Raw genomic sequence first — 24,133 nt, 5'->3', positions numbered from 1 at the left:
TTTATATCCTTATCACCTTACAACAAGGTTAATTTTTAACCTTCCTCTTGGCTAAGCACTTACCATTACACAATGGGCAACTCTTAATGTTACATATTCTCCAACTCTTAACAAAGCAGAAATGGAAGAAAATACGAACTGAATATTAAGGACTATTGATTTGAATATTTTAAAAGAATGTTTCCACATTTATTTAGAAAGTTCAAAGAAAGGATGCAGGTAAAAATATTAATATTTATGTAATAAACAGATTTAGAGATTTTATCTGTTCAATAAATATTTATTTAGAGCTTACTATTTAAAAGATGTTTTGACTATATAAAATTGAGTTAGATACTCATCCTATTAAAAGAAACTGAATAGAAAGAAGACATACCCCCAGAAATCATAATGGATAGAGAATTAGACCTCTTAAAGGTGTAAAAGAGAACTTTTGACTAGGAAAAGTAGAAAAGGCTTCGCAGACGGTGATAGTTGAACTGCACTTTAAAGAATTAGTGATAATTGGACCAGCAAGGAAAGATGAAGAAGGACTTTGCAAATGATAGGAAATATCATAATCAAAATTCAGAAGCAAGAAGGTACAGGTCTTGTACCAGTAACAACACACAAGTCAGTTTATCAAGCTGAGTATAGCCTTACATTGCACAGTCTTAGTTAAAATATAGCTATTTGTTTTACACCGTCTTGAACTACTTTTAAATTATTACATCATTAATCAGCACAGCAAATATTTTCCGATTCTCCAATTTTAGAAGTACTTCACATATATCTTATTTGCCATTTTTTTCTTTTTAATTTTTCAAAATTCAAAGTTAAACTTATGTATATTTGTCTTCACATTCTCATTTATCTGTAAGGGGTTCAGTACCAAAATTCAGTATTTTTATTTCTACATTAAAAAAAAAAAAAAGTTCAGAATCGATCTGGATTAATAGCGGTTCATGACTTTAAAGAAAAGAAAATAGTATCCAAACATTAATATGACAGAACAATTGAAAGAAATGAGAATATCCTTTTAAAAAACTGCTTGGGAGATATGATAGCCATCTTTACGTGTTTGAAAGATTTGAAAGACTGTTTTTGGAAGGAAGGATTGATCATGTATATTTAAGAGTAGTGCTTCTCCAACCGTAGTGTGACTGTGAATCACCTGGGATTTGTTACAAATGCTGACCCTGATTCAGCAAGCTTGAACTGAAGATTTTGCATTTCTAACAGGTTTCTAGCTGATGATGAGACTGATTGGTCTAATAACCTCATTTTGAATAGCAAGGCTAACATATAAAATAGGAATAATGGCAAGAAGTTAGAGGAAGGCACTATCAGCTCAGATTTTAAAAAGTTACTGTCATTTCAAGCTGTCCAATATAAAAATGTTCTGCCTTTTGAAAAAGTAGATTTCTCTTTATCTTAACTATTTGAAGAGAGTAAATAACTATCAGTGGTATCAAAGAGGGAATTATTAAATGGAATGTTTGATTAGATGACAAGTTAGGTTTCTTCTACTTAAAATTCAATAATTCTCTACTTGAACAAGAATACTTAAAGATAACTTTTGTACATTTGCAACCTGAACTATCTTTTCACAGGAAATGTAATCATTAATGTCTCTAAGTTGTTTTTATATTTTTTTAATTTAAAAAAAGAAAATTTAAGATATTCAGAGAAGTTAATCTTAGTATCTATATAAAATGAAAGAAGAATTCAATTATCTATACAGTAGTTCATATAATGCTATCTCATGAGAATCCACACATTACCAAGGTTGGTTGGATGGTTTTTGTTACAAAATGTTAGTTTGATAGAAATTAAATTACAGATAGTTATAAAATTTGCAATAAAGTCAAATATGTTGTTCTTAAGAGCATAATTTGAAAATACAGTAAAACTCTTTAAAAAAAACTGAAAGAGACTCAAAGAAAGAGGTGAATTTACAGTACAGATTTGCTCTGATAATTAAAACAATGCTGAGGGATACCATAGGTGGTTTCCTTATCTACCTTTAGTAAATTTAAGTCAACACCTGATCCCAATTTTAAAATAGTTTTCCCAAACACAGTAAAAATGTATTCCAGGTAATAAAAGGAAAAATGGCACACATAGACAGTCAATAAATATTCACTGGATCTAAGTAAAGTTATGTAGTCAGTGATTCTCAAGCAAGGGTGAGGGTTTCCTTTCCTAGGGGGAAAAATGTATCAGAATTTCTAAGAAGAAAGGAATTGTTTTCTCAAATACTACCATCTTCCAGAGATTCTTGTGTGTCCTCTCCTTAGATAGAAAATAGAATTTGAGGCCGGGCGCGGTGGCTCAAGCCTGTAATCCCAGCGCTTTGGGAGGCCGAGATGGGCGGATCACGAGGTCAGGAGATCGAGACCATCCTGGCTAACATGGTGAAACCCCGTTTCTACTAAAAAATACAAAAAAACTAGCCGGGCGAGGTGGCAGGCGCCTGTAGTCCCAGCTACTCGGGAGGCTGAGGCAGGAGAATGGCATAAACCCGGGAGGCAGAGCTTGCAGTGAGCTGAGATCTGGCCACTGCACTCCAACCCGGGCGACAGAGCGAGACTCTGTCTCAAAAAAAAAAAAAAAAAGAAAATAGAATTTGAGGGTATTGACTACTTCCTTTTCTGACTGAGTCTTGCTGAAGCAGAGGAAATATAATGAACCACTGAAAAGGTTTTATGTAAATTAAAGTTGTAAAGCCAGTTTCAAATTGTATTCTGCTACTGATTAAAGAAAGTAAAGCATAGACTATAACTTTGGAACTATATGGATAAAAACTTAGAGAATCCATTGGATTTCGTTTAAGTAGAACTCTAGTGAGCCATAGATTGTAAAGATTTTTAGGGAAGGTGAATGAAACAGAATAACCACTCCAAAAACATTTCTCCAGCTGGATACGTTGTCAACATTCACTGTTGATCTTGGCTAAATTTCTACTGTAAACCAAAGATATAAAAAGGGATATATGTGTACTCCTTTACCCACTTTTTCTTTCCTAGCAGCAGCAGTCCAATAGAGTAATTTGTAAACATAAAAATGGCATTAAAATATGAGGAAATTTGGATATAAAACTGTAAGAAAATAATGTCTCACATTTGTCATATACTGAAGTATTAAACAGGACCCTTCCGTATGTTTCTTAGCAGTTTGCTTTCAGTCTTAAGTGCTATTTCCTCAGGGTTTCATACAAATTTGACCTCTCAATCCCAGATCAATTGATTTCCTAGGAGTCATTTGTATGTAATAGCAGGTGCCCCAGTATAAATAATGGGTGGATAGAAGTATAATATCTACATCAGAAGACCTTGTTCTACTCTGTGCTATCAGACCAACTGCAGTGTTCTACTAGAGGCCACGACTCGAGAGGGATGCAGAGAAATCGAATATTTTCAGAGAGAAGTGTCCAGCAAGGAGAATCCAAATAAACCAAAGCATAAGACAAAAGAATTTAAAGGTAGAAAAGGACACATATTCACACTCAGGGAACAGATTGAAGGTACAGCTCTACCACCTGCACCTTTTGACAATAGGCAAGTAATTTCACCTCTCTGAAATTTGGTATCATTTGTGAAATGGAGATCCAATACTTATCGAATCTTACATGATTGTTGTGAAAATTAAATGCAGTTGAATATGTGACCATATTAAATACAATAGGATATGTAAAATTCCATTTATCTCTTCATGGACACCTCCTGACATCATCAAACTGTCTGGCCTAATCTGATCCCAAAAGCCTCATTCCCTTTTCACAATAAGTTGACATCCCCTGTGTAGTATATCAAGAAATCCTGGCTGGGCACAGTGGCTTGCGTCTGTAACCCCAGCACTTTGGGAAGCTGAGGCGAGCGGATCACCCGAGGTCAGGAGTTGGAGACCAGCCTGGCCAATATGGAGAAACCCTGTCTCTACTAAAAATACAAAAATTAGCTGGGCATGGTGATGGGAGCCTGTAATACCAACTACTTGGAAGGCTGACACAGGAGAATTGCTTGAACCCAGGAGGCAGAGGTTGCAGTGAGCCGAGATCACATCACTGCCCTCCAGACTTCAGCCTGGGCAACAGTGCGAGACTTGGTCTTAAAAAAAAAAAAAAAAAAAAACCTTTGTGAAAGGAAATTTGTAAAGATTTTATTTTGCAAATCTAAAATAAGGATCCACATTTATATTTTGATGTGTACATAGAATTGTCTCTCAGTCCAAAATTGCTTTTTAGAAAGGCAGGGAGGCATTTTTATTATAAGGAAGTTTGGTTGTCTACCTCCTTAACCTGTTTCTCTGATAATAGCAAAGTATAAGCATAACAATATCATTATTTTTTAATAATAATTTTAAAATTTGTGGTCATTTAGAGATAGGATGGTTAGAATTTTTTCTCTCAAACTATCTGGGGAAAATATTTAAGGAAATTAATATAATAAACATGATTGCAAGGTCAATCTTTAACTTGTTTGCGAATAAATGCTTTTCAGTCACTTTAGAAGCATCTACTGAAACAAAAACAAGTGAGGTATAAATTAGAAATTGCATTTATTCATAAAAGGATAATGACTGCTAGACTAGTTCAGACTAATATTTCTTTGAAAATCATAAAGAGGCTATTCACTGTGTTGGTCTCTTGAACCATTATTGTGAAGTATGTTTTATGTCCTATAGTTTGTATGTAACAATAAATTTGTGATATTTATGTTCTAAGATCTTAGAAAACACCTTAAAATCTTTGCATCTTCTATAGTTTTATATTTATATTTAGTTACTTGTATGAAAGCACATAACCAACTTGTTTAAAACACTGTATTGCTTCAAAGTAACTTTTACTTTTTGCTGTCTTTTGCAAACTTATTTGTGCTTCAGATAATTTTTTTTTCCTTTGAAAAGCCTTGCAGTGAGAGAATTTCTTTGTTTGGATGATCCACCGGGTCCATTTGATAGCCTAGAAGAAAGCAGGGTAAGTGCTGTATTATATAGCACATGAAAAGAGGAACAAATAATACAGTACAATAACTACATTGTTTCTTGAATGGAATAGCAAACAGCAAAATGTTATAATTTCAGGCTATGGTAGTTTTGCACAGAAAGCTTTCAATGTTTGAGTCAAAGGTTTCTTTCACTGAAATACATAGACAGTTCAAGGAAAAAGTAAAAATTCATACATGTCATATAGTCAATAAAGCTCTAAAATTAAATCCCACATTATTTATTTTTGCTGTTTCAAAATAAAATGATTTGGGGAACCTTTTTATATTTAATAATACTATGTGCAAACTGAATTTTCTTCCATTTGAGTGTCAAAATAAGGAACCTACAGCTAAAATCAAATTTAAAACTTCAGGGGTAGGAGTGATTGTCTTGTTAGCGGTTTAGCTCATGCCTGATGCTTCTCAAATTACATTAATTGACATGTTAAAGTGTCCTATTTCTTGAAGCAATAGCCTAGATTCACAAAACAGATTTGGTAATAGTAGATTACCTAGGATTTTGTGCAAGTTTTTTCCCCAAATGTTTAATAGTATTTAAATGGAACAGATTTAATTGGTAAGTTTGTGATGTTTTTCATTCAAGCTGAGTCAGTTCTTTGTGTTAGATTGAATGCTATGGCCTTTTTTAAAACAGCTTTATTGGAATAAGATTTTCATCCATAATATTCACTAATTTGTTGTTTGCTATTCTACTGAAAAGGTACAATTTTATACTTTTTAGTAAATTTATAGAGCAGTTAACACCATCATCACTGTAACCCAATTTTAGAATATTTTCATCACCTCAAAAAGAATTCCTGTAAGCCATTTTGCAATCAGTCTGCAGTTCCAGCCCAAGGCAACCACTGATCTGCTTTCATTCTCTACATTTGCCCTTTCTGGATATTTCATATAAATAAAATCATACAATGTGTGTTTGTGTATATGTATTGGTTTACCATATACGTAACTTTTATATATATAGTCTGCCTAATATATAGTATTATAATGTTTTACACCTGATTTATTTCACTTAGCATGCTTTTTAGGGTATTCCATGTTATCCTCTATGTTATCCTCTATAACTACTTCATTACTGAATGATTTTTCATTGTTTGCATATACCAGATTTTGTTTATGCAGTCACCCGTTGAGGGATACTTGGATTGTTTCCAGTTTTGTGATATTATGAGTAATGCTATGAACAATTTCATATAATGTTCTATATGAACATATGTTTTTCTTTCTCATGGACTGAGAAATTCTACTTCCCTGAGAGTAGAAGTGTTTGATCGTGTAACAAGTTTAACTTTTTAAAGAAACCAATAAAGTTTTTGAAAGTTGCTGTATTACATTCTCACTTGTACTGTACGAGAGTTCCAGTTTCTCTATGTCCTCACAAACATTTGATATTATCTCTCTTTTGGATTATAGCCATTCTCTTGGATAGGTATTGATATTTCATTATAGCTTTAATTTTCATGTTTCTAATGATTTTTTGATATTGATCATCATGTCACATGCTTTTTAGCCATTCATGTTTTCTTCAATGAAATGTTTGTTCACATCTTGCCCATTTTTTTAAAACTTGAACTATTTATCTTATTCAGTTATAAAATCTTTACTTTAGATATTAATCCTTTATCAGAGATAAAATTTGTAGATATTTTCTTCCAGTCTGTAGGTGTCTTTTCATCCTCTTAATGGCATTCTTTGAAGTGCAAAAGTTTTTAATTTTAATGAAGTTTATCACTTTTTAAAATGGCTTATGCTTTTACTATTGTATTATAAAAACTCTTTGCCTAACCCAACGTTACAAATATTTTCTCATTCTTTTTAATTTTATATTTTAGCTCTTACAGTTAGGTTTATGGTCTGTTTGGGGTTAATTTTTTTATAAGGTGTTAAGTAAGGGACTTAAGTTCCTATATGTATCTTAATTTTTTTTTTTAGTTCCTTTTGTTTAATTATGTTGACACTTCTGTCGGAAATCAAATGACCATGAAAAGAAGGGTTTGTTTCTAGAGTCTTAATTCTATCTATTGAGCTGTTTTCCTGTCCCTGTGCTAGTATGATACTGTCTTGTTTACTGCAACTGTATTATCATTACTGTTTGCATAGCATATCTTTTCCCATTCTTTTACTTTCAGTCTGTTTGTATCTTTCAACCCAAGATCCATCCCTTCTACATAGTGTGTAATTGGGTCTTGATTTTTTATTCTTTCTGACATCTGTCTTTTACATCTGCCATTTTGCAATTTGTTTTCTGTTTCTCTGTCTCCATCCTGTTCCTCCTTTTATCTTGTGTAAAATAATTTTTAGTATGCCATTTTGATTCTTCTATAGAATTTTTTACTTTTTCTTATTTTTCAGTGACTGCTCAAGGTATTATATTTCAGTGAAATATAAACTTGGCTCCAATATATCTCCATTTCCTCCCTCTTTCTTTGTGTTGCTATTGTTATCTAGTTTATGTATATCTTATAAACCTAACAATACAGTGCAATAATTATTTCTTTATACAATCTTTTGTGCTTTAAAGAACTTAAGAAATGGGAAAATATATTTCATAGATTATTTTATTTAATCCACATGTTTACTATTTCTGGCCCTCTTCATTTGTTCCTGTAGATTGATGTGATCATCTGGTATCACTTCCTTTCAGTCTCATAATCTTCCTTTAGTTTTTCTTGTAAGACAGAACTGCTAGCAACAAATTCCCAGTCTTTGTTTATCTGGAAATGATCATTTTTGAAAGATAGTTTTACTGACAGATTTTTTTCTTCCAGCACTTTGAATGTGTCATTCCACTGCCTTCTGGCCTCTATTATTTCTGAGAAAAAAAAAAAATCAACCTTTAATTATATTGTCTCCATGTGCATGATGAGCCTTTTTGCCCTTGCTGCTTTCAAGATATTCTGTTTGTTTGACTTTCAGCAGTTTGATTATGATGTATTGGGATGTGGATCTCTTTTTGTTTCTCATGCTTTGGCTTCATTGAGCTTTTTGGACTTGGCAGATTAATGTTTTTTATCAAACTTTGGAATTTGTTAGCCATTATTTCTTCAAATACTTTTTCACTCCCTTTTTCTCTGCCTTCTCCTTCTAGGACTCTCATTACTTGTATATTTGTACACCCTATGTTGTGCAAAATGTCCCTGAAGTGGTGTTCATTTTTCTTCAATTTTTTTTTTCTCTGATCTTCAGATTGGAAAATTTCTATTGATCTTCAGATTCAGATTTATTTTTTGGTCATATTAAATCTCCTGTTGAGCCCCTCTTGTTAGTTTTTCAGTTACTGTGCTTTTCAACTCCAGAATTCTCAATTGCTTATTTTTTAACTGTTCTTTCTGTTTATTGAGATTTTGCTATTTGTTGAGTCATTATCATTATCTGTATCATTAATTCAATTTTTTCTAGTGTATTTCATGTATGTAATGGTTGCATTAAAAATCACTGCCTGATATGCCTAACATTTGGGGCCATTTAGAGATGGCTTCAACTGACTGCCTTGCCTTTTTTCCTGAGTATGCTTATATTGACCTTGTTTCTTTGAGTGTTTTATACATTTTTTTTGAATACAAGATGTTTTAGGTGATATACTGTAGCAACTCTTGACTCTAATTTCTGCCTCCTGTGGTTGTTATTATTTTGTCTGTTTAGTAACTTGACTGGACTAAATCTGTGAAGTTTTGTCTCCTCAGCAATGTGTGGTCACTGGTGTCTTTTCTCAGTGTTTTTTTCCTCATTTTATTTTTAAGCCTGGCTTTCTTGTGTTTCTGCATAGCTTAATGTTCAGCCAACAGTTGGTCATAAATTTTGCTTATATACCTCGAACTAGTAAGATTTTTACACTCTGGTAATGGATCTGTATATAGTCTAAGGAGTGCATTTAAGGTTAAGGTCATTTTCAGATATGCCATAGATTTTAGTTTCTGCTGATCTCCCATCTCCTATTCTATACACGTATATGGGCTCTGTTGTCCTAGGATATGTGGTCCCAGGATCTGTGGAGAGCTTATCAAGGCCCCATAGATATATCATTTTCCAGAACTCCCTATTAAATCCTGGCTAGATCATTGCTTCTAGGTTTCATTAAGGCTTTTGGCTACCATTTTGTCACTTCAATTCAGAATCTGTTTAGAAAATTGACTTATATTTCAAGTGAACATTGGGCTAACGAAGCTAAGTGTTTATCACTCCTTTCCAGCTCAAGGATTCCAGAATTTTTATTCCTTTAAAGTATAGTATTCTTTCTTCTTGCAAGACAGCCTTTAGTTCATTTTTAATTTTTAAATTAGCCCTTTTATAAAAATAATAATAATTTGAATATCTTTTTAGTGTTCTTAGTTCAAAATATATGCTAGTTAGTAAGTGTCAAGTATCATAATGGGAAGGGGATGAGTGGAATCCTAACTGATTTGAGTTAGGATTTCTCATCCATGATACTGGCATTTACAGCTGGATGACTTTTTGGTGGCCATGGCTAGGGCACAGCCTGACCTGTGCATTGAAAATATTTAGCAGCATCCTTGGCTTTTACATATTAGACACCAATAGCGTACCCACTCATGACAACTAAAAATGTCTCCAGACATTACCAAGTGTCTTCTGAGTTTAAAATCACTCCTGGTGTAGAACCACTGATTTAAATAAATCACCAAGGCAATATTAAGTTTATATACTCGGCAGAGTAATGTGGAATGTATCTCCTAGACTCTTTCTCTAAAATAAATGCATTTTCCTACAGGTGTATTTGAAAATATGTGTTTATTTGAACAGTGAATGAAGAAATTCTGTGCTTGCTCCTCTCCTTCAAAGTAAAATCTACAGTAACCTAATGAGATCTATATCTCTTTTGTCTGCAGACTTACTTAAGCAGCCTCTCACTTTAAGAAAAATCACAAAATGACTTATTAACCCACATTTCTTGGAGTGTAAAATTAAACTTATTCAAAGGATACTCAGTTCAGCAAATCTTTAACCTACTTTTCTCTGTTCTCTATTTAAAGTAGTCATTTCTACCCCTCATATACTTGTACTAAAAGAGGGAATTAAGGTTAGGGATATAAATTAGTCTACCTTTTTTTGGGAAAATTCAAATATATTACTTGTATGGAGATAATATAATTGGAAGAAATGAGGTCTTACTGTATTAGCATTAATGAATAGATTATAATTTAAAAAAATTATAATTTTTAATATTGTATATGAATTATAAGTACAAATAAAGCAGAATTCTTTTTTTTTTAATTATACTTTAAGTTCTAGGGTACATGTGCATAACATGCAGGTTTGTTACATATGTATACTTGTGCCATGTTGGTGTGCTGCACCCATCAACTCGTCAGCACCCCTCAATTCATCATTTATATCAGGTATAACTCCCAATGCAATCCCTCCCCCCTCCCCTCTCCCCATGATAGGCCCCGGTGTGTGATGTTTCCCTTCCCGAGTCCAAGTGATCTCATTGTTCAGTTCCCACCTATGAGTGAGAACATGCGGTGTTTGGTTTTCTCTTCTTGTGATAGTTTGCTGAGAATGATGGTTTCCAGCTGCATCCATGTCCCTACAAAGGACACAAACTCATCCTTTTTTATGGCTGCATAATATTCCATGGTGTATATGTGCCACATTTTCTTAATCCAGTCTGTCGCAGATGGACATTTGGGTTGATTCCAAGTCTTTGCTATTGTAAATAGTGCCGCAATAAACATACGTGTGCATGTGTCTTTATAGCAGCATGATTTATAATCCTTTGGGTATATACCCAGTAGTGGGATGGCTGGGTCATATGGTACATCTATTTCTAGATCCTTGAGGAATCGCCATACTATTTTCCATAATGGTTGAACTAGTTTACAATCCCACCAACAGTGTAAAAGTGTTCCTATTTCTCCACATCCTCTCCAGCACCTGTTGTTGCCTGACTTTTTAATGATTGCCATTCTAACTGGTGTGAGATGGTATCTTATTGTGGTTTTGATTTGCATTTCTCTGATGGCCAGTGATGATGAGCATTTTTTCATGTGTCTGTTGGCTGTATGAATGTCTTCTTTTGAGAAATGTCTATCCATATCCTTTGCCCACTTTTTTATGGGGTTGTTTGCTTTTTTCTTGTAAATTTGTTTGAGTTCTTTATAGATTCTGGATATTAGCCCTTTGTCAGATGAGTAGATTGCAAAAATTTTCTCCCATTCTGTAGGTTGCCTGTTCACTCTGATGGTAGTTTCTTTTGCTGTGCAGAAGCTCTTTAGTTTAATCATATCCCATTTGTCAATTTTGGCTTTTGCTGCCGTTGCTTTTGGTGTTTTAGACATGAAGTCCTTGCCCATGCCTATGTCCTGAATGGTACTACCTAGATTTTCTTCTAGGGTTTTTATGGTATTAGGTCTAACATTTAAGTCTCTAATCCATCTTGAATTAATTTTCGTATAAGGAGTAAGGAAAGGAACCAGTTTCAGCTTTCTACTTATGGTTAGCCAATTTTCCCCGCACCATTTATTAAATAGGGAGTCCTTTCCCCATTTTTTGTTTTTCTCAGGTTTGTCAAAGATCAGATGGCTGTAGATGTGTGGTATTATTTCTGAGGACTCTGTTCTGTTCCATTGGTCTATATCTCTGTTTTGGTACCAGTACCATGCTGTTTTGGTTACTGTGGCCTTGTAGTATAGTTTGAAGTCAGGTAGCGTGATGCCTCCAGCTTTGTTCTTTTGACTTAGAATTGTCTTGGCAATGCGGCTCTTTTTTGGTTCCATATGAACTTTAAAGCCGTTTTTTCCAGTTCTGTGAAGAAACTCATTGGTAGCTTGATGGGGATGGCATTGAATCTATAAATAACCTTGGGGAGTATGGCCATTTTCACGATATTGATTCTTCCTATCCATGAGCATGGTATGTTCTTCCATTTGTTTGTGTCCTCTTTTATTTCACTGAGCAGTGGTTTGTAGTTCTCCTTGAAGAGGTCCTTGACATCCCTTGTAAGTTGGATTCCTAGGTATTTTATTCTCTTTGAAGCAATTGTGAGTGGAAGTTCATTCATGATTTGGCTCTCTGTTTGTCTGTTACTGGTGTATAAGAATGCTTGTGATTTTTGCACATTGATTTTGTATCCTGAGACTTTGCTGAAGTTGCTTATCAGCTTAAGGAGATCTTGGGCTGAGACAATGGGGTTTTCTAAATATACAATCATGTCATCTGCAAACAGGGACAATTTGACTTCTTCTTTTCCTAACTGGATACCCTTGATTTCTTTCTCTTGCCTGATTGCCCTAGCCAGAACTTCCAACACTATGTTGAATAGGAGTGGTGAGAGAGGGCATCCCTGTCTTGTGCCAGTTTTCAAAGGGAATTTTTCCAGTTTTTGCCCATTCAGTATGATATTGGCTGTGGGTTTGTCATAAATAGCTCTTATGATTTTGAGGTACGTTCCATCAATACCGAATTTATTGAGGGTTTTTAGCATGAAGGGCTGTTGAATTTTGTCAAAAGCCTTTTCTGCATCTATTGAGATAATCATGTGGTTCTTGTCATTGGTTCTGTTTATATGCTGGATTATGTTTATTGATTTGCGAATGTTGAACCAGCCTTGCATCCCAGGGATGAAGCCCACTTGATCATGGTGGATAAATAAAGCAGAATTCTTAAGCCATCTATCTTCTACCTAAATTTTAATCTTCAGTTATTCTACAGGTTAAGAACTTAATTTTCTTTTTCCTAAGTTTGAGAAACCCAGAAAAGCAGATTAAAAATGCAATGAGAATTGTAATACATAATTAAGCTGTTTTCTTAGAATCACTTGTTAGCAGATTTTTCCAGTTCTAATGGAACTGTTTGATCTCTATCCCAGAAGGAAATTTATATCAATATTGCCTTCCAATGATTATTCTAAGGACAGTTTCCATTCCTATATACATCTTTCCTAAGGTACTTCCCTCATAGGGATGGATGTCAATCTTGGAAGAAACCCAAGGATTTATATAAGGTACTTTCCTAGGAATACACTTGTTTCATTGTTAGATATTCTCCCCTTCAGCTTCACTGCATATGCTAAAGAGTGCATTTGTTGTAGCAGTTTGTACTTTTACCAGCAATATATTTTCCTTTTGCTCTATATCACCACTAATATAATTTGTCAATCTTTTAATTTTTGTCAGTCTGATGGGTATAAAATAGTATCTTATTGTTATTTTAGCCTAATTTTCTTGATTACCAGCCAGCTCTGGCATCTTCCATAGTAGCTGTTTGAGACTTCTGTAAATTTTCTGCTCCACATTCTTTGTCACATTTTCTGTCGCTCATGTTGTTCCCTACACACCAACACATAAAAATATTTCTCCTAAATTTCCTCCTCATAAGTGTAAACTTTTGCTTTTCACACTTAGGTCTTTTTTTTTTTTTTTAAGGGAATTAAATCATTTATTGATTACACCTAATAATGGATGATACACAAGCTTCATTCCCATCTATAATTTTATCTGGTACCATTATTCAATTTAGATATATTGCATAGGATGTGCCAACAATCATTTTTATAAGCAATAATTCCACGATTTTGCTTGGATAATCCCTTGTAATGGTGAACTTCAGGTCACAACAGTAACCATCAGTTCAACTACAACAAGGTTTCTGAAGACAATGACTTCTCCACCCAAGCAGGTTGTGTATAAATTCCAAATAGAACCTGTCATGACTCTGAAGGAATTCTAACTTCACACTGTTGGGGAAATTTACCAGGGTGGCTTCAGAGTAGACTAACCTTACACAGCACATTAAAAAAAAAAAAAAAAAGACACTCAGCGTTACAGTCAGACTATTACATTTAGCAATCAACAACCTGGATGCAAAGTATATATATATATATCACACACACACACATACACACACACACACACACACACACACATACTTTAAAACCCTTTGTTGGAATGCTTTACACTTTCTACAGAACAGAAACTAAAATAACCTGTTATACAATTAGTAAGAAATACAGTGGTCGAGTTTTTTGCCCATGCACATGCGTATTTGTCTAAAACATGTCTTCTTCGTAGCAGCTAGGCCCTGCCACCACTGTGCTTGGCTGAGTTCACAAATTTGTTGCAACCTGTAGCTTCCCTGTTACTTCTCTGGCTCTCCCCTCCGGCTGAGTGCTTTGTTTCCTCATTAAAATCTTCTGCCACTGCCATAGCTATTGCTGCTCCTGGAACCGCCATATCCACCTTGGTTTCATGGTTTGGCAAAGTATTGGCCTCTACCACCATAGGCAGAGCTTCTGCCTCCAAAGCCTCCTCTCTTCATGGGTCCAAAATTTGAAGACTGATTTTTATAACTGCCAAAATCATTGTAGCTTCCACTACCTCCAAAATTGCTTCCATCATTACCAAATCCATTATAGCCATCCCCACTGCCACCATATCCACCACCACCACAGCTGCCACCAAAGCCACCACGACCACTGAAGTTTCCTCCATGACCAAAGTTGTCATTCCCACCGAAACCACCCCCATGACCACCACCAAAGTTTCCAGAACCACTTCCACCTCTTTGGCCAGATGAAGCACTAGCTATGTCTTACTTTTACAGGGCTTCCTAACTTCACAGTTGTGGCCTTTCACAGTATAGTATTTCTGAATGACAGTCTTATCCACAGAGTCATGGTCGTCAAATGTTACAAAGGCAAAGCCCCTTTTCTTGCCACTGCCTCGGTCAGTCATGATTTCAATCACTTCCATTTTTCCACACTGTTCAAAATAATCTCTTAGGTGATGTTCTTCAGTGTCGTCTTTAATGCCACCAATCAATATCTTTTTCACGGTTAAGTAGGCACCTGGTCTTTGAGAATCTTCCCTTGAGACAGCTCTTTTTGGTTCCACAACTCTTCCATCCACCTTCTGTGGCCTTGCATTCACGGCTGCATCCACCTCCCCCACAGTGACATATGTGACAAACCCAAAGCCCCTGGAGCGCCTGGTGTTTGGGTCTCTCATTACCACACAGTATGTGAGGGTTCCCCATTGCTCAAAATAGCTCGTCAGACTCTCATCAGTTGTTTCAAAGCTCAACCCTCCAATGAAGAGCTTCCTCAGCTGTTCAGGCTCTTTAGGAGACTGACTTAGACATGACTGCAGGGAGAAGAGAGACTTTAATGATGCTGCTTCGGCAGCATCCATGGGCAGAAAGGAGCAAGCTGACCTCAGATCTTTTAATTGATTTTTCTGTATGGATGACCAGTGATACCAACCTCGTTTATTTAAAAGTGCATCCCTACCTCACTGATTAGTAATGGTTTTATTCTAAATAGTTCAGTGTGAACAGGTCTGTTTATGATCACTCAGTTCTTTTTTTTTTTTTTTTTTTTTTTTTTTTTGAGACAGAGTCTCACACTGTCACCCAGGCTGGAGTGCAGTGGCACCATCTTGGCTCACTGCAACCTCTGCCTCCCAGATTCCAGTGATTTCTCATGCCTCAGCCTCCTGAGTAGCTGCGATTACAGGCGTGCACCACCACCCCCAGCTAATTTTTGTATTTTTAGTAGAGGGGGAGTTTCTTCATGTTGGCCAGGCTGGCTTAAACTCCTGACCTCAGGTGATCTGCCCACCTCAGCCTCCCAAAGTGCTGAGATTACAGGCATGAGCCACCATGCCCGGCCACTCAGTTCATTTTTAGTAGTCTTATCCCTCTGCTAGTACTATATTGTGTTAAGTACTATAATTAAATAATCCTATTAACTGGCAGAACAAGGGTGCCCTTATTCTTCCAAGTTGGTTATTCACTTTTCCGTATGAATTTTAGAACAACTTCGTGAGTTCCATGAAAAAACCGTATTGCCATTTTGTTTGGAATTTTAATTCATTTATTTATTAATTTTGAAGAGTATCTTTATAGTATTGAATCCTCTTATTAATAGATCTTTGCATATAGAAGGTTTTTTTTAAGTTCTTCAATAAAAGTTTACATTTTTTTTCTTAAACTTCTAGGGAAAGCCATAGGATTTCTCATCATTTTTGTTGATGAAATAATTGGTATTTTTATTGCATTCTAAGTTACTGGTTTTATTATTGATTTTTATATATCTATTTTGTATGTCTCATTCTCTCATTAGTTTATAGATCTGTTTGGATTTTCCATATAGGTAATCATATCCCCTGCAATATTAACGATGTGTTTTTTCCTAATACTTAATATCTTTCATTTCATTTTTCTGTATTATTTTGCTAGATAGGTTCTTTCAACGTTAATTGAAGCCATTATGGTGGACATCCTTTTCCTCTCATCCTAACTTTAATGAAAATGATCCTGTATTTTGCTGTTGGATATGGTGTTTTCTATAGGCTAGTGGTAGTTGTGAGTTATGTTGATTTGTTTATCTTTGTTGTTTTTAGATTAAAGAAGTTCTATTTCTAGTTCGTTAAGAGGTTGTAGGGGTGTGTGTGTGTGTATGCATGTGTCTGTGTGAATGCTTTCACTTGCATCTGTATAGATGATCATATGGGTTTTTTTTATTGGTGTGGTAAATTACATTCATAGATTTTCAGATGATAAAACATTTATGAGATTAACTCAAATTCAGCATTTTTTAAATTACTGGATTTGAATTGTAATGATTTTATTTAGAATTTTGGCATATATAATATTTGTTTCTGTTACTGACCTTTGTTGGGTCTGGCATCAAAATTATACCAGTTTTATAAAACAAGGAATAGTCCCTCTTTTTCTGTTATCCAGAACCATTTGAATAAATGTGTATTGGTTGTTCCCTAAACGTTTGTTAGAATTCACCTGTAAAACAATCTGGATTTGATATTTTCTTTAGTTTGTCTTATAGTAGACTTTTAACAACTGATTCTGTTTCTTTAATGTCTGTAGTGTATTCAGATTATTTGGGGGCGGGAGTTTCAGTTTTGAGAATTTGTATTTTTCTAGAAATTGACCATTTTGTTTAGATGTTAAAATACATTTTTTTCTTTTTTTTTTTTTTTTTCTTTTTTGAGATGGAGTCTCGCTCTGTCGCCAGGCTGGAGTGCAGTGGCGCCATCTCTGCTCACTGCAAGCTCCGCCTCCCGGGTTCACACCATTCTCCTGCCTCAGTCTCCCGAGTAGCTGGGACTACAGGCGCCCGCCACCATACCCGGCTAGTTTTATTGTATTTTTCAGTAGAGACGGGGTTTCACCATGTTAGCCAGGATGGTCTTGATCGCCTGACCTAGTGATCCGCCCACCTCAGCCTCCCAAAGTGCTGGAATTACAGGCATAAGCCACCGCCAGACTGTTGTTCTTAGTAGTATCACATGACTTTAAAATCTCTTAACCTATCTTTAGTTATATATCCACTTTCAATCTCACTATTGTTTCCCCTGGTCTTTTTTCCTTGGGTTGGGTGTATTTTAATAGTCTTCTCAAAGAACCATTTTTTGCCTTGTTGATTCTCTTGATTAAATTCTTTTCCTGTCTCTTAATTCCTTTCTTATACTTGGTTTTAGTATGTTCTTTGACTTCTTGAATTGGATGCTTTCTCAGTTGTTTCTAGTATTATACAGTTCTTTTATATAACAGTCAAATTGCATCTCACAAGTCTTAATATTTTCATTATCATTCATATCTTATATTGTTCCTTATAATATCTTGTTTGCTCCATAAATTTAGAATTCTCTTTAATTTTTCAAGCACTTTTTTTCATACATTATTGACTGTTTTTTAGTCTATTTGCATTTTTTTCAGAGATTATGTTCTCTCTGACACCAGTTCTTGGTTGTTGTTGACAGTGTTCTGCAGTCTTTGGGATCTGCATATATGTGATAAATTTTCTAAATTTTCCATGTGTGCTTCAAAAGAATATGTATTTCTTTCTTAATTGTTAGACTCTGAGTTCAATATATGTTCATCAGATCAAATTTACTAATTTGTATTGTTAGATTTTTTTAATCTTAACTCTTCTTTTGTTTAATCCATTAATTGCCAAGAGTTATGTCAAATTTACCCCTTATGGTGTGGATGTGTTCAATTTCTTGTAATTATGCATTTAAAATATTCCTGGTGAATTATTACTCTTATTATTAGAGATTCTTTGTGCCTAATAATGTTTATCATCTTGAACTGCATCTGTCAGATACTAAGAAAACCACAACTTTTGGTAGGGGAGAAAAGGCTAACATTTGTCTGTTGCCTGATAAGTATGTTTCTACTTTTGTATTTTAAATATGTCTGTTTTAAACATCATAGTTTTTTTAATACAATCTGAAAAATCTGTTAAGTTTTGAGTTTATTTTATATATGGTAATTACCAATATATTTGTATTTATTTTTATTATTTTGTGCTTTTTATTCTGCTTTATAAAATGCTTTTTTCCTTCTTTCTTTCCTTTCATGTTTTTTAATGAGTTTTTCTCTTTGTTCTCTGCTCTTGGTTTTTAAGTTCTGTAGTCATTGTCTTTTATTTAATGGTCATATGTTCTCATATTTTGGAAACAGATTGTTTACAGCCCTCCTCAAAGTTGGCCATCATTATCATTTCACACAGTGTTTCTTTTGATTTACCTGAGTGTTTGTCACTTTCATTCCTCACCATTCCTACTTTCCTCTTTCTCTTTCCTTTGGGATTCAGTTAACTACTTCTTAAAGTATGTAATTTAATAGTTCTTTCAGTGAACGTGTATTGGTAATGTTTAGATCTTTGATGTTCAAATGTCTTTTAATTTTGTCCTCATTCCTGAAGTGCGATTTAACTGAGTGTAGAATTCTACCTTGATAGTTATTTTTCTCAGTGCTTTAAAGTGTTTTCCACTGCCTTTGACATAGACTGTTTTATGACATCTATTCTCAGTCCCCTACTGTCCTACAATTTTATAGTAAACTGGTTTGTCTTCCTGGTGTTTTAGAGATCTTCTATTTGATTTTGGTATTTGCAATTTCAGTATCCTATATTTATGTATGTGTTTGTTTTTATTTGTCTTCCTTGGGATACATTATTTTTCCCAAAATCCGTACGAGGCTTTTTAGATTAGATTCTTCAGGAGAGAATTTACCTCACCCACCTAGAGACCAGATTGAAACAATCTTTCTTGATGTATTCCTGTGTTGTTGAGTGACTTTTATTAATGGCTTTGCTCTTTAGGTTCTTTGGTTTATTCCTGAATCTATCATTTTTTGTCACTCACTTCCCAAAATGTACCTGACTCCTCATTTCTTGCACCATCCTGGTACTGCATCACAAGTGTCAATATTACCAAAATGCTGTTACAGTAGTATGTCTACTGAGCTAATACAGATGGAATCAACCGCAATTGATTTTTTTTAAGTGTAATCATGTATGACTAGGCAAAAGTAGATTAAGGAGAATAAAAACTAAAGCAGTAGTTGCTGATTATTTTTTATCCTAGTTCTACACTAAAGGGATATCACATACTCACTTCAGGAACACTAGCTTACTTTTCTTAAGTCTTCTAAGACTTTTCTTAAGTCTTAAGAAAAAGAACTTGTAGTTATGTCCCCCTGCTGGATGGGGCTAAGAAAGTTAATATACCAGTGACCTAAAAAGATGAGGGTAGAGAACAAATCATTTGGAGTTTCATACTTTATTTTGATTATCTATGTTCTTTGACTCTTCAATAATGCCCTTGAGAAAGATACTGCATTTGTAATTAATTTTATTCTTTTTCTGCATGTGTTTAGTTTTGTTTGTTGTTTTTTTTAAGGCATTCTGTGAAACTTTAGAAGAGACTAACTACCGCTTACAGAAAGAACTACTTGAAAAACAAAAGGAGATGGAATCACTAAAGAAACTGCTCAGTGAGAAGCAACTTCATATAGACACTTTAGAGAACAGAATCAGGTGTGTTGTGATACTTGCACTTCTACTCTAACTAATTCAACCCTTAATACTCTGGGCTAAATGCCCTTTATATTTTAATATGATTTAGGAATTTTCTGATTCTGAAAGTTGTAGGCTTTTGGCATACTTCATTGGGAAAAGTATGCTTTATTTAGCATAATTTTGCTAAATAAATTTTGAACATTGAAGGATGGGAAACATCAGGAAAATAAGCCACTAACTGTTCAAAAAGATAAACATTATTCATTTTAATCATTGTTAAATCATTATTAAATAAATAATCACTATTAAATAGAATACCATTATTTTATTTAAGTGATATTTTAGTTTCTAGGCATTTATGCCAACTTTTCACATATGAAACCTCTAGTTTGCCATCTCATCAGCATGTCTTGACTTGATGCTAAAGTCATTTTAAATTAATCACAGCTACTAATTTCTCTGTTGACTTCCAGAGTGAGCTGTTTATTAGTTATGTGACTACATTAAGCCTTAACAGCTAAAGACTGCTATAGCTACATGTATTCACAACATTAAACATATGCCTGTTTTGTTCATAGAAAATAACTTGTTGCTATAACATACTTTTAGAACATTGTCTGTAGAACCTGAAGAATCACTGGATGTGTCAGAAACAGAAGGTGAACAGATCCTAAAGGTGAAGTCCTCTGCACTTGAGGTTGATCAGGATGTCCTGGATGAAGAATCTAGGTACATAATATTTCATTTATGATAACTTAATCCTTTGAATAATTGGAGGAAAGTGATGATACTCTATAGAGTATTTTTTTATGAACTCAGCGTTACTGTGTCACGAATCTACTAAGCAAGCAGAGAATGATTGGAGATATTTTAGGCTCTTTCTAAAAAAGTATCTTTGACATCAGGCTGTAAGTTTTCTCATTACTTACTGTAGAGCTGTGTCTGCATTAACTGGCCTCTGACTCAGATAATTAATTATTTTTTAAAATATTGACAGATTACCTTAATCTCCCTCAATATCACCCTTTTTCCATTCAAAAAATAGGATACTATAATAGCAAACTACCCTTCCTACCTAATAGGAATGATGAAAAGGTAATGTATTTAAAAGCACATAGAGTTTTTATTGCATACAAATCCAAGGTAATTGTTAATAGTTTAGTGGTAATGGTCGACTGTAATTCTGAGAACAATTTTATGTAGATAAAGGTAATTACCAAGTAGATTTTTATTGGTAAATGGTGGTTCAGAGAGCTGAAAGAGTTTAAAACCTATCTCCAAGGGTCTTACCTGGCAATGACAACTTAAAAATATTAAATTTCTGATTGAATGTTTAAATACTCTTTTACATTAAATACTTTTACACTAAGTATGTAAATATTCTTTCTATAAGGTAGAAGATTTTTAAAGGTAATAGTGAAATGAAATAATAGCATGCATCCAATCCTGTCATTGACACGTTGCTTTTTTTTTTTGCAGAGCTGATAGTAAACCATGCTTAAGTTTTAGTGAACCTGAAAATGCTGTATCAGAGATAGAAGTAGCAGAAGTGGCATATGATGCTGAAGAAGACTAATATATCACAAGCAGTTCCCTCCATTTAGACTATTCAGCAAATTTAGAAGAGTGGCAAATACTATTTTAAAAGAAAAAAAGAACTGCAAAACATATAGAAAAGAGCAAGAATGCACATGTATGAAGTTTACATAAAGAATTGTTTTAAGTTATTGAGATAGGAAATATATTCATTGCTGCTTTTAATTGTATTTTATCGAATTATATTTAATACACTAAAAAAAAATCTTGTTAGAATTCTGTTATCAAGGCCCACATTCTTAAATACTGTGCATAAATTATTATGGTGTTTTGCCTATATATTGCTCCAAACTACTGTGTATATATGTATCTGTGTTAAATCACCAATTATATTAATCAAATGGAAATTAATTGCATGTTACTATCTGGGTGATATATTCTTCTTTATATCTCTGACATGACATATTTTCATTAATGGTTTAAATCGGTGACCATCATAGTAAGGATAAAATTTAGTTGAGTTTTTAATGTTTACGTGTTTACCATCTCTAAATAAAATTTGCTTATTTGAAATGTTAATGCTCTTTAGAAAAAAAAAATGACTTTCTAGTACCAAAGGAAAACTACTTGAAAGAGCTGTAATCGTATAGCTAACATGATAAGAAAGCCTTGATTTTAAAAGCTGATTCATTAATGTCAAAATACTTTAATAAGTGTCATGGTTATTAATATGTTGCATTTGTTTAGTTTCCACATAATCTTTATCTCTACCTAGATTTAGTGAGTTTGCCTTTTTCAGAATACTACCTCCTTTTGTTAAGGCATATTCTTTTGAAAATATAGATTCTATATAAATAGGGGCTTATACAAAAAAAATAAAAAGCCATATATACTGCAAAGTTCCTAACTGGCTTGACTCCTGACATTGCATTTTTATTTCTATTTATGTGAAGATGTTATTATACTCTATTATGACTGGTTTTCTTTTTAATATATTTAGCCAAGTGATGCACTTTATGATCATTAAACTCTTTTGTGCCAAGTTTAATTGGTGGATTTCTTTAGTAAGTAGAGTTAGGAGAAAGAATTATGTAGTGCCTTTACTATTTCACTTTCTACAAAAGTCTCCTAGGGTCTATGGGTCAGCTTTATGAAAAAATGTTTGTTTATTTCAGGTTTGTGTACAGTCATTGAAAGTGCCTTGTTTCATTTTTATAGTGTGAAGTTATTTATTTTCCGTTTTCACTGTTTTGCATATTGCTGTTAATATGCATTGTAATCATGCTGGCATTTTGCAATCCCAGTCGGTATGCTTTCTAAAAACTGAGGGAAACTTACTGGAGAAGTAGAATAACAACCTCCATTTTTTTCTTTACTATCTAAAAGTTTATCAGTATCTTGATGTATATATTAAGGTGTGGCTGTTTAAAATTCTACTGACATATATCAACACATCCAATGGCTGTTGTTAACCTTTGGAGTAAAAAGGAGATAACTTTTTACCAAATAACCAAAAATTTGTAGTCTTTATCAAAGTGCACAGGTATGCTCTCAGAATATTTTTCACAATGTATATTAGAAATATGTTTGCTATCCTTAGAGACAGAAATGAATATAACAAGTTGATCTGCTTATTTATTAAAATTACTATTCTAGACTTGCAAAAGGCTTAAAAAGAACAATCATTTAATCAGTACAATTCTGAATCTTATATAACAGATCTTTGCCAAATTCTAGATATTATAGTGTTGCCTGTCTGTTCTAAAGTGAACCACCCACTTTTTCAATCTGGCTTTTTGGAAGATTGTATTTAAAGTTCTGCAAGGATGAAGAAAAAAATCTGTTAATTAGGTAAACCACTATTATTTATATTTATAATTTACTTTTTTTTACTTTTGTAATGTATTTTACTCCCAGTATTATGTTCATTTAATAAATTATTTTTTCACTACAACAGTAGCAGTGTTGTTCATATGTTGAATACCGTTTTCCCCCTCCATTTTCTATATTCTCCCTATCTTTTACAATTATTGTAAATTGAATTATATTTAAGCGGTGAATTTCACAGATGTGAAATGAGTCTGATTTTCTTTTTAGGTTTACACTTTATGTTGCTGATCATTTTTTGAAAGTCTTTGTGAATAGGTGCAATGCACTTTAACATAACCTGTATTAATAATTTTAAAAATTGAACGCAACTGAAACATAACATTTTTGTGGACAATCTTTTAACTTAACCTTTTAAAAATAAGTTTACATATAGTTAGTACAACCATAAGACAGCATTTTAAAATGTATCTACTACACTGAGATCAGCCATTTACAGCACATTTATTTAGAAAACCATGCTTAGATAAATTATGTAGTCTAGTTCAGTCTGTGATATTAAAAGGGAACAGTGGCTTTAGATATAAAAAATAATTTGGTTTTGAAATGGATTTTATTATTATAGAAACATATGAGTTTGGGGATTATGATAAGACAAGTTTGTATTCCCAACTAGCAGAGAGAGGAACCTAAATTTTATCCTCTAGGAAATCTTCAGAGAGCTACATATGTGATCCACATTTTGACTCTTCACAGAATTACTGTTACTGCATTACACTTTGTTTCTATGCTGTTGGCTCCTAATAGCAAACACAGTCATCAAAACATATTTTCAAGACGTGTTTTTAAGGCTAATGGCTACTATTAAATATATCACATAGTGTGCCTTTTATGAAGACCCATAGGAGAAAGTTCTCTTGGGTCTTGATCTCAGCAAAATATGTGCTTCTCCTAAAGAGTTGATTTTCAGTGGGGGTAGTGTGGGGTTTTTTTT

At 33.8% G+C, this 24,133-nt stretch overlaps 1 protein-coding gene across 3 annotated transcripts in view; it reads left to right on the top strand.

The window, feature by feature from the left end:
* The window catches only part of SNX16 (sorting nexin 16), a 45,751-nt gene extending 22,483 nt beyond the window's left edge, over nt 1-23,268 (top strand). For all 3 annotated transcript variants that reach the window (XM_030938218.1, XM_030938217.1, XM_010378465.2), the window contains 4 exons: nt 4,888-4,957; nt 19,658-19,794; nt 20,386-20,505; nt 21,256-23,268. In XM_030938218.1, the coding sequence (XP_030794078.1) occupies nt 4,888-4,957; nt 19,658-19,794; nt 20,386-20,505; nt 21,256-21,352 (424 nt within the window). In that variant the 3' untranslated portion in view covers nt 21,353-23,268. The remainder of the gene's footprint in view (nt 1-4,887; nt 4,958-19,657; nt 19,795-20,385; nt 20,506-21,255) is intronic.
* Nucleotides 23,269-24,133: the final 865 nt, after the last annotated feature.

Source organism: Rhinopithecus roxellana, chromosome 9 (assembly GCF_007565055.1).
Source record: "Rhinopithecus roxellana isolate Shanxi Qingling chromosome 9, ASM756505v1, whole genome shotgun sequence".
Classification (NCBI taxonomy): Eukaryota; Metazoa; Chordata; class Mammalia; order Primates; family Cercopithecidae; genus Rhinopithecus; species Rhinopithecus roxellana.
Note: the sequence above shows the minus strand (reverse complement) of the source record. Positions and strands in the feature narration are given on the sequence as shown.